General features: G+C 39.9%; 1 protein-coding gene across 4 annotated transcripts in view; it reads right to left on the reverse strand.

The window, feature by feature from the left end:
* PLCH1 (phospholipase C eta 1) overlaps positions 1 to 12,294 on the reverse strand; it is a 176,563-nt gene that overhangs the window by 32,503 nt on the left and 131,766 nt on the right. For all 4 annotated transcript variants that reach the window (XM_081828263.1, XM_081828272.1, XM_031023766.2 and 1 more), the window contains 2 exons: positions 8,759 to 8,930; positions 4,998 to 5,105 (listed from right to left, as the gene is read on the reverse strand). In XM_081828263.1, the coding sequence (XP_081684389.1) occupies positions 4,998 to 5,105; positions 8,759 to 8,930 (280 nt within the window). The remainder of the gene's footprint in view (positions 1 to 4,997; positions 5,106 to 8,758; positions 8,931 to 12,294) is intronic.

Below are 12,294 nucleotides of genomic sequence, written 5' to 3' on the forward strand. Positions count from 1 at the left end.
GGGGGCGGTGGAGGAAGGATGTTGCAGCTGGAGGGGGGAGGAGGGGGCAGTGGAGGAAGGATGTTGCAGCTGGAGCAGGGGAGGAGGGGGCAGTGGAGGAAGGATGTTGCAGCTGGAGCAGGGGAGGAGGGGGGCGGTGGAAGAAGGATGTTGCAGCTGGAGGGGGGAGGAGGGGGGCAGCGCATGTGCAGGAAGCAGCCCTTTACTATGGTTGGGAGTAGTTTCCACCAGAGAAGAAATCGGAGTTCCTAATTCCTATTTCTAAGAGGTCAATCTGTTCTAGGAATATCGACCAAAAATAGTTAACTCACACAAACACATTCTTGGTTGTTCTCCAGTGTGAAATCGAAGGACAGCTGGAAAAGCAAAGAGCCAGAACCACCGGCTACCACTCCAGACTGGGAAGCAAACCCCACCCCAGACCAGTTACGTGGGAATCTCTGGGCCAGGACCTGGGCACTGGGATTTTTGAAAGCTCCCCTGTCATTCCAATGTGCAGCCAACGCTGAGGACCTTTACTTTAAAACAAAACAAAACCAAACACTGGAATATCTCACCATCCCCAGATGCCTTTTTCCCCCGCCCCCAGGCTGAAATCTGGAGACAGGACAAATTTTGGAATCTTTCTGCCTCTGTGTCTATTAGCCACCCTTTGTGAGGGCCTTGAGCTTTCCCAGCCTCGTATCTGAGGGTCTTGGGCTAGAGAAGAGCTTCTCAGCGGTTCAAGTCTGTGCATTTGCTCCTGTCCTCTACCGTCTCCTGTCTGCTCCTGCAGCTCCCTGAAAACACACTCTGCTCAAGGACCAGCTCGGGACTTGCATTAGCAATAATTGTGCTGCTCTTGCTATTTCTTGTTACTAACAATATCTAATATTTATTGGGCACAAATCATGCATCAGGAATGGTTCTGAGTTCTTTACAGGCTGTGAAAAAGTTGTTATGTGTTACTGTACAAGGGCTCATTTAAAACTTGTCGGAAGGCTTAGTGTTTATGAGCGTCACGTACAAGGCAGAGAGCTAATATTTGTGCCTAAGAGGCTGGCTGAATATAGATTCACAGAGCACAAGGAAAAAGATAGTGAATAACTCAGTGAAGATAAAAAAAGCCATTGAAGTCAAAATACAGGGGTGCAAAGCCCATAAGTCACACTGACGTTAGAGGACCCCGTAAAGATGAATAACGGTGAGTTGGCCTCCCTGAATCAAATTGGTTAGATAACTGTACTGCGGTTGAAAGGAAACTGTCCCCTGTGTCTTTGAGCTGTGTGATTCTTGAGTCACTGAACAACACACTGGCTTCTCCATGGGGCTTATATATCATGGGCCAGATTTTCTCTGTGGCTGAAGCCACAAAATCATACAAGGCAGAAGCTTAAAGGATTCAATTAATTCAACAACAGAGAGAATTTATTACACAAGCAAAAAACTTTCAGTGTGATCTGAATCCCTTCGTTAGAAGTAACACTAGGGGCGCCTGGGTGGCTCAGTCGGTTAAGCCTCCAACTCTTTGTTCTGGCTCAGGTCCTGATCTCCCAGTTGTGGGATTGAGCCCTGCATCAGACTCTGCACTCAGCACAGAGTCTGCTTCAGAGTCTCTCTTCTTCTCCCTCCCGCCCACTCTCTTTCTTTCTGTCTCTCAAGTAAACAAATAAAATCTTTAAAAAAAAAAAAAAAACAACTATTTAAGAAGTAACAGTAGAGGGTGCCTGGGTGGCTCAGTTGGTTAAGCAACTGCCTTCGGCTCAGGTCATGATCCTGGAGTCCCGGGATCGAGTCCTCATCAGGCTCCCTGCTTGGCGGAGAGTCTGCTTCTCCCTCTGAACATTCCCATCTCTCATTCTCTCTCTCAAATAAATAAATAAAATCTTAAAAAAAAAAAAAAAAGTAACAGTAGACCAGGAGGAATAAGAAACCCTATATGAGGGTCCTGCCTCCCATTCTGCTTCTAACACCAGGTAATGCAGGGGAACCTTAAGTCCTGCTTCTGACCTTTGCATTTGCTGTTCCCTCTGCCTAGAATGTTCTTCCCCAGATATCCACATGGCTAACTCTTCACTACTTTCAGGTATTTGCTCTTCTATTATATTCTCTGTGAGACCATTCCTGGCCATCCTATCTAAAACTTCAGTAGACTCTTCACGTAGTACATACATGCATGCCCACGCACGTATGCCCACACACACACACACACACTTTCTACACTCCTTCTCTCTTCTATAAAGATTTGCTTATTTTTATTTGAGAGAGAGAGAGGGAAAGAGATTGAGAGAGAGAGAGAGAGAGAGTGCAAGTGAGGGGAGGGGCAGAGGGAGAGGGAGAGAATTCTTAAGCAGACTCCCCGCTGAGCTTGGAGCCCACCTGAGCCTCGATCCCAAGACCTGAGATCACAACCTGAGCCAAAATCAAGAATCTGTCACTTAACCAACTGAGGCACCCCTTCCCTCCCTTTTTTTTTCCTTTAGCACTTATCATTGCCTAGTACTTATGCAGATTACTTATTTGTTTTATTTCTTCTTTATCCTCCTCTTCTCCCATTAATGTGTAAACTTCATGAAGGCAAAGATTTTTGTGTTTTGTTTACTGATAGGTGCCCAACACCTACAACATGATGGCTGCATTTCCAAAAGGAGATGCTCAGTAAAAATGTGTTGAACGTGCCCGTGAATCTTGTGTAAGCCTCATGAGAATTAGTGACCTGGTGTTCATGAATGCTAAGCTAAAATTTTTATTTATTGCAATAATTCAGACATAATTTGTAAATCTAGCCACATTCTGTTAACTTAAAACTGAGGTTAAGAACTCCTCTAAGGTAATTATTGGTTTCACATAAGCTATGCACACACAGTACATCCTCTTTTGCAAAAATGTGATCAGGCAATTTGCATTCGACACTCAGATAAGGCATCTGAGCCCTGTGCTGACAATAAGACTATAAATTGACTGATTACCGAATAACACTTTGGCTTTCTAAACACAGCTTTGCCTTTTCTCAGAAGAGCTCAAAAAAAAAAAAAAAAAAAAAGAGCTTAAAAATAGGAAAAAAGGAGTCAAAAAAGTGGAGTAAAAACTTTATATATTTCCACTAGAATATTCATTCCTTTATGTATATTCTCTCCTAGAGTCTAACAAAGAAATGCCTGTAAAACTTTACAATTCAGGTGCTCTTTGCTTTTACTAAAGCCCAGATCAAAGGATCCAAATGAAAGATTGTCTCTATCTTTACAGAATCATGTTCTGAACTATCTACCTGTGTGGCTTCCTAGAAACCTACTAGGAGGCTTTGAAGATGGGAGGAAGCAGCTGGATATTTTCACAGGTGAAGTTAGTGATTTGTTTCCATAAAACTACAGCGAACTCTCCTTTATAATTACAGATACTTAACATGACAAGTTAGGAGCTCACTGATATTAGAGGAAAAATTATATAACTGGGTGGATTTAGAAACCAGAACAACTTGGGTTTTACTCAGAGCAATAAATGACTACATTGTGATAGTACCTAAATTTCCACTACTCATTTTCCCTAAAAACAGCATTCCCTAACTATATACTTTAGTCCCTTCTTTCAAATGATAGACTACTCTGAGGCTGGCAATCAAGAGATTTTGGAAATAAGATGCAAAGATAATGAAGATCAGAAACAAAAATTTGGTTTATAAAATAAAGCTTAAAAAATAGAGCTACATTATCCATAATTGCATATAAGTAATAACAAAAATAGTAAATATCTGGAAGGGGAAAAAATAAACAATTTAATATATTAACAATTACGTTTATGTAAATCTATTTAGATTAATTTTCTGTGACCACAGCCCTATTAGTGGTATTTCATTGAGCTAATATAGACTATTAAAAGACAAGAGATGAATACAGATGGTAATTATTCCTCTTCAATTCAAGCTGAATCTTTCCCACTTTCATCCTTTTTAAACTGCATTAAAGCCAAGGAAAAAGTGTCTAGTGAGAGGTCAGCTGTCATTATACTCATGCCCACTTTGTAATAATGCTGGCTCCCTTTGATAACTACAGGAAGCCATATCAGTTACTACTATATACTACAAAGAGAATGGACTGTTTTTAGTAATGTAATAAATGAATTCAGGGCAATGATGCAAATTAGAAGATTTTATACAAAATTTCTCTGTTTTTTAGAGGGAAGAATAAGTCCTGATCTCTACAGGAATACCACAGTTCCATAGAAATGAAATTGCAAACCCTGTAACAAACTAACATGAGGGGGTGCTACTCTCAGGCTGTCATGTGACCCTGACAATCATATGAGTTGTAGAGTTGGGGGAGGGGCAAGAAATCCTAGCCCCACCAAGAAGAGATGGAGGAGGGAGTATCTCTTTAAGTTCTACATTTTTCCTCTAGGTTTGCATTTGCTTTAGATTACCTGGCCAAATGATGCTTTTCTACAAAGGCAGCGCCTTGATCTAGGACAGGGTTCTGAAGAATCATGAAGATCCTATGCAACTTTATCGAAAATGCGGCAAATTAAAGATTTAGTCAAGAGTCCCATTTCTGGAAGAGCTTGGAAATCCTCTGATCCAAGGTACATTTTCTTAGGGCAAGGATGGGCATCCCTAGAGAAGCAGACCACATACAGCTGTGTTCTGCAAGCCAGCCTTGACAAGCAGCATGGTGTGAACTAGGCTGCTAGCAGGAGGCAGGGGAGAGAATGCTAAAGCCAGTTTATTTCATCAAAGACCATGACATTTCCAACAGCAATTTGAGTTTTGACAAAGCTGTAACAGTAAAGGATTGATCCCTAGAGGGAGGGTCAGATCGGTTCATCATGAACATTCCTTCCAACTTGTAAGACACAGAAATCCTTGACTCAATGAGCATCTGAGTGTCTATGTGCCCCAAAACAAAGCAACTTTCAATAAATATTCCTTTTGCACCACAACCACCATATTGTGAGGATTCCAACACAGCAGCAATTTTTACTGCAACACATTGAGGGTAAAAATTGTAACTAAATCTGTAACTCACATAATGGAGCCTGAACTTGCACTCATCTTCAATTTCATCTGCGCTGTCTTCGTCGGAAACTTCCCCCTCCTCTGCATCATCCCCAAGATGATAAGGCAACTTCTTGCCCTGAAAAGGAATAACACACCCAATTTAAAAATGACAATAGCGTAGATGTCTGCTGTCTGGGGCAGGTTCACTTGATTGGTAGCATCTATTTCATGTGCCTACACCCTAGCTCCGAGACGCTACAGAAGCAAACGTCCAGCATTTTTGGCCACTGTGAGGGGATTCCTTAAAATACAGGGATGGAAGAGGATGGAAGGATGTTCATATGCCTGGCAGCGAAAAATAATGATAAGTTTCTAAATATCATCCCAGGCTGCTATCCAGGCTGATGTTCTCTAAACTCAAACCCCAGTGACTTTTAGTATTCCCGCTCTCCACACCATCACTGGCCTTCTTCAGCATGCTGGATTTTCCCTCGCCCACTCCCACCCTGCACAGGATCATCAGCATAGTAAGGTTTTCAGAGAACTCTCTGTCCCTATTTTCCTGTACCTTCCCTGATTACCCAAAGCTCTTGACCCTGGGTCCTTAGAACAGCAATAGTTTCAAAGCTGATTAAATCATTTACATAATGAAAGCAAGATCTATATTAAGACTCCAAACTCTTGGGGTTTGGACATTTAAATTTTTCTTCTTTATTTTCTCCAACTTACAGAGGGTCCTTTATAGGATTAAAAGGATGAGATTTAATTTTCCTTTGTACTGATATGTATTATACTCCTTATTTGTACGTGCTATCTGCAAAGTGAAAACTACACTTTCTTTTTCACACGAACATGTTTAGAGATAAACAGATGTAGATAGATGGATATATACATACCTATAATTCTAAGTAAATGTGGCAGAACATTTTTTCACTTCCTCCCGTGTATCATTAACAACAAAACAGCTCAGAATTAAAGTATTTATGTCTCTATATTATTTTAAGTCTTTTCTAATACAGAAGGTTTCTATAAAATGAATTTATTTTTCTTTATTTGAGAGGGCACTATAGAGTCGCTATGTTAATATAGCAGCACCAGAAATAAGGTACTCAACTAAGCAGTTGACATGTTCAGGAACATATAGACAGCAAGTTAACGACCTCCTTCATTTATTCACCATCAACTACTTATTCAGAGTCTCTGTTTTGGGCACAGTGACAGACAACCAAGATGGACCTGTACCCAAGACATTTAAAATGTAATGACAGCAATTCCCTCTTTTGAAATAGAACAAAGCCAATATATTTTATAAATGTAAAGCAAAACAGAGCTAACAAATATGAGAAGTAACATCCACAAGGAAGGAGTAACAATCCTTGAATGACAGAAACAGTTCTGATACCACCAAATGTAACCATGAGGTACACAGTGATGAGCTGATAGGACAGCCGTACCCAGCTTTAGCCCCCCTTCATGTACGTGTGGTGGTGGGTGAGAGAACAGAGAGAGAAATCTTCCTGCCCTGAGCATCCACAGGTGCCCTAATTTTCCATCCATTTAAAACTGCATTAAAAGACATGAGGGCCTTATTTTTCTCCAACTCTTCCACATTCCTGGTTCTCAAAAGATAATTTATCCAGGCAGATAGGAAGAAAAGCAATGCAACAGAACACTTTCTTAATGCTTCTAAACCAACAGTCACACCTAAGGGAAATTATAGAATAAATTAAGGCAGAACTTAACATGACTCAAGGAACTTAGTTGTGGTCCAGTTGATATAAATAAAGAAGGCCCAGGTGTCTTTTAGGGGTCTCTTTCTGATCTACAGACTATTGCATGCAGGAGTTACCAAGAATTAGTTTAATTGGTCCATGATACATGGAAATATTGTGAGAGACTGGAACCATTGCTACCGCTCAGCTCCAAGCTGCATGACCCAAGGAGTGTGGTAATGACTCTATGATTTGCGTCCGTAAAAAGTAAGAAGCTTGGACCAGATAGTTACAGTTTCTTTCAGCAATTAAGAGTCTAGGGAAAATTACTAAGTTTGTTATTATTTTTGTTCTAAAGCAACTTTTCATTTGCTTTTCAGGAGATAGGTGTGTATATATATGGTTGGAAAGTATGTGTATTATAATTATAATAATAAACAACTTGTCAATCTCTAAAGTGGTAAGGAGCCACTAAAATGGTGCCTCTTGGACCAAAGATTGCTCCTAAAGGAATGTAGGAAAATCAGTTCCTTTTTTTTTGCTTCAAATGGAAATGCATTGGCCCATAGATCTGGGTGATCTCCTTAAAGTCTGAAGAACGTTGCTACTAGCAAATGAACCTTAAATGCCTTGAAATGCTCGCAGTCCACGCTGTTGCCACTCCTCCCAATGAGTGCCCAAGATCATCTGGTTCTGGTGCACCCTGGTTCCCATAAGCCCTAGGACATTCTATGGCAAATGGCTCAAAGTCCAATTATGCAGAAGGGACTCAATTCCTATCAAATATCTACCTTAAGTTCCACTGTCCAAAAGGGAAGTATTTCAGCTAAATGGACTTACTCTGCATTTAACCTTCTGACTGCTGGCTCAAAACTACAGGAAACATGGAAACATTTACAAAGCTATTAAGGTGACATTTAGCTTTTTAACCCAGCAATCAGTTTTTTACCACATAAGAGTTTGCTTTAGCAAGACTTCAGGAAAATTGACCTTAATGTTATCTCCTACATTATTTGGAGCTTTTATTCAAAATGCTTTCACGCATACAAATGCCCGACAATACCTCTTTGATGGATTCAGTCTATAATTCTCAGGTAACTGACAGAAAAATAGGTTTTGACCCATTCCAAAGATGAGTACTCCACATCTTTCCCATTTGCTGCCCTCCCTTAGAGCCCCTGTTAAAGTATTCCTAGGAAATTACACTGTTTGACTTTCTTATGCCTCCTTTGTGATATTTGTTTTTTGATACACATTTCTTTTCAGTAAAATGTAACCCAATTTGAATATTAATACCCTGCTGCTCTTCCTTAGATCTTTAGTCTCAAAATAATATGACTATCCAAGATGGACTTAGTCCAAACACACAAAATTAACTGGAATTAAGTAAAATCACAAAGTCAGCCATGTGAGATCTCAAATAACTGTTTTTTCTGGCTATTCTTTGTATTAATAATATTCATTGCAGGTAGTAAATTTCCTCCCTCAGAAAATCTGTTCATAAAATGTCATTCTGTTCACCTACTGCTCCTTCGCATACACACGAGTCCTGTGGGGCATTACGTCTGTGCCTAAGCTCCGCTGTGAAGCAAGCTCTTCTCACTTACATAACCGAGGCTGATCAACCGTAAAGACTGTTGTCTGTTTGTTCTTTTTTCTTTTTTTTTCTTTTCTTCTTTGACAGACAGTTATTGGAGCTTGAAGTGGGAGAGAAGAATCTGAAAGAAGTACTTTCAGATATGGACACAAAGAGCCTCCTCTTCCTCTGTGCCCCCTGCACTGATACATGCACGTCTCACCAGGGTGAACTCTTACAGACTAAAATAGCAAATGTTTGGCTTACAGTATTGATCTCCTCACTTCACAAAAACAAATCCCAGAACACGTGATCCGTGAATAACAAGCTCTTTCTGAAGGTATAACTATTAACAAAGTGTAACAAGATGCATACACAAATCAAGACGATCCTTCATGGATTGACTCTGTTGTTCTCTTGATACACCAGTTTTTAGTCCTTAAGGGAGGGAGGGCTTCGTTGGTCATTAATGCCTTTTACTGCATTCCTTGCGGTAATTACCTTCACTAGGATTTTGCCTTTCAAACTTTGAGGGCTTGGAAGCTGTTTGGTCTCTCCTGTGTCTACAGATGACAGGTCCAGTTTGTCTCCAAATATTCCTTTCAGGTACTGAGCAATCTTCCTCTGCTGCTGGACACTGCAGTGATTCTCAATGGACAGGATGACCGGGAACCTAAGAGCACAGCGACAGATTCTAAAGGCATCATGTACAGGCACCTCGCAGGGGTGTTTGAACATCATTCTATATTCATTATGTTCTTACAATCCTAGTGACAGTATTTGTGAGAGCCATGATGATTAAAATGAGAAAGATGGAAGGTGCATTCTTTTTTTTTTAGATTTTATTTATTTATTTGAGAGAGAGAGAAAGAGAAAGCAAGGGGAGCGGCAGGCAGAGGGAGACACGGGCTCCCCGCTGAGCAGGGAGCCCGATGCAGGGCTCGATCCCAGGGCCCTGGGATCATGACCTGAGCCAAAGGCAGACGCTTAACCGACTGAGCCACCCAGGTGTCTCATGGAAGATGCATTTTTTAAGAAACTCTGCTGACCAAATATATTTTGCCAGGCATAATGGCTGAACAAAATACCAACCATGTGGGATGACTTCATTTAATATTTTGCATTTAAAAAATGGCACATACATTATATCTCTTTTAAAAGAAAAAAAAAAGAAACAATTTTAAGAGAGATAAGCCTAAAGAAAGAAAACTCATATAATGTAATTTTGTCTTATGTATTCAAAAATCTAAAGGAAGCAAAAATAGATAATGGGGAAAGATAATCTCTTCAGTAAATGGTGCTGAGAAAACTGCAAGCATGCAGCATGCAAAAGAATGAAACTGGACCACTTTCTTACACCATACACAAAAATAAACTCAAAATGGACTAAAGACTAAAATGTGAGCCCTCAAACCATAAAAATCCAAGAAGAGAGCACAGACAGTAATTTCTCTGACATCAACTGGATCAACATTTTCCTAGATATGTCTGAGGCAAGGGAAATAAAAGCAAAAATAAACTCTTGGGACTCCACTGAAATAAAAAGCTTTTCCACAGTGAAGGAAATCATCAACAAAACACAAGGCAACCTACTAAACGGGAGAAGAGATTTGCAAGTGTTATATCCAAAAAGGGGTTAATATCCAAAATATACAAATAACTCATACTACTCAACACCAAAAGCCCTCCAAGAAATCCAATTAAAAAATGGGCAAAGGACCTGAATAGACATTTTTCCAAAAAAGATATACAGATGGCCAACAGACACATAAAAAAATGCTCAACCTCACTGTCAGGGAAATGCAAGTCAAAACCACATGAGATAACACCTCACACCTGCCAGAATGGCTAAAATCAAAAACAAAAGATAAAACAATGTTGGTGAGGATGTGAAGAAAAAGAAACCCTCATATGCTCTTGGTGGGAATGTAAACTGGTGCAGCCGCTGTGGAAAACAGTATGAAGGTTCCTCAAAAAAGTTAAAAATAGAAATACCATATGATCCAATAATTCCACTGCTGGGTATTTACCCCCCAAAAACCCCAAAAACACGAATTCAAAAAGACACAAACCCGTATGTTTATTGCAGCATTATGTATGATAGCCAAGATATGGAAGCAACTTAAGTGTCCATTGCTTGATAGACAAATGGGTAAGGAAGATGTATACACACACACACACACATACATACATACAGTGGAATATTACAATGGAATATTACATATTACATACATGCATCCATAAAAAAGGATGAGGTTGTGCCATTTGCAACAATATGGATGGACCTAGAGGGTATCATGCTAAGTGAAATAAGACTGAGAAAGACAAATGCCATACGATTTCACTCATATGTGGAATCTAAGAAGAAAACGAATAAACAAACAAAAAGCAGGATCAGAACTATAAATACAGAGAATAAACTAATGGTTGCCAGAGGGGAGGAGGATGAGGGGCTGGGCAAACTGGGTGAAGGGGAGTGGGAGGTACGGGCTTCCAGTTATGGAATAAACAAGTCATGGGAATAAGAGGTACAGCATAGGGCACACAGTGGTATTGTAATGACATTGTATGGTGACAGCTGGGAGCTATACTTGTCGGGAGCACAGCATAATGTATAAACTCATCAAATCACTATGCTGTACACCTGAAACTAATGTAACATTGTGTGTCAACTATACTCAAATAAAAAAAATAAACTTCAGGATAAAAACTTAAGCAAATTCAATTTAAAAAATGTCTAGAAATATCTAACAGACCACACAGTACCATTAAGTACAGATATTTAAAAATATATTATCTGCCCCCAGCTTGAAAATCACTATTGAGGATAAAATAGCATAATGGAATTTCGTGATTTATGGCATCCTATGCCAAGCATTTCAAAATCATTTGGATAGAATTTTATATACTAGTCTTTACTTTCAGAAAGGAAAAAAAGTCAAGCATTCACTCTCCCCCTGTCCTCAGCTTCCTGTGCAGAGAACGTGAAACCCAAGTAGACTGATTACCAAAGACAGCCTATGGAGTTGGTGGCCAAGGCAGAAAGGGAACCCGGCCTGATCACTGATCTTACTCTTCTTCTGACGTTGTTTTTTCTTCAGAGTAAGAAATTATTTCAAATTTAGCTTGTTGTTTTTTTCTACTTTTCTGTCATATATCTTCTGAAGTAATAGGCCATATATATTTTCCAGAGTATATAAACCAATATTTAAATTGGCTAATATATCTATGCAGAGAAAAAAATTTTACTTCTGGGCTTGTATGACAGCACACGCTTCACAGGAGGGCCTATGACCTCCTGAAATTACATCCTTTCCTCATTAGTAAAACCTGATGCCGAGGTAATAGAAGAGATGAACCTTTGTGGCCGGAGTGGGTTACCTTACTCCAATCTGTTTGCTCTTGTGTCCACATGGGTTTTACCCCAGAGTGGTAGAAAGAGAGAAAAACAACAACAAGCTAGCAAGAGATTGTCTATGCAATCACATCAAGGTGTTCTAACAGTGGATTTTTAAATTAGCCATCTGTTTATAAAAAGCCTATTAGGATCTAATGATACTCAACGTAAAGCTGTGCTTCTCAACAGGGGACAAGGGAGACCATGAGGCCTGGTTTCCCAAATAGATATTTGTCAACGTTTTTGGTGGTCACAATATGGGGTCGGGGGGGTGCGGGGAATGCTACGACATTTAGTGTGGAGAAGTCAGGACGCTGTAACCTTCTTACAATGCACAAGACAGTTCCCCACAACAAAGAATTATCTGGTCCAAAATGTCAATAGTTCCAAGGCTGAGAAACCCGGGGAATAAAGAAGGCCTAAGAAAGAAAAGAAAAAGACTGAACTTTTAAAATGTGCTAAACAAGCGTATCAACTTTTCATTTGAAGTGCTTTTCTCCTAAGTATTCCCAAACTCGAAGTAAAGCACCGTCAAGTCATCAGAGGATGCTCCAAGGTGGCAGGGCTTTTCAACACCCAACTTCACATTTTGGAAAACAATGGTAAAATCACTTCATCGACTTTGCTAAAACTAGTAGCA

This window comes from Leptonychotes weddellii, chromosome 1, assembly GCF_054177405.1.
Source record: "Leptonychotes weddellii isolate Sample4059 chromosome 1, ASM5417740v2, whole genome shotgun sequence".
Lineage (NCBI taxonomy): Eukaryota > Metazoa > Chordata > Mammalia > Carnivora > Phocidae > Leptonychotes > Leptonychotes weddellii.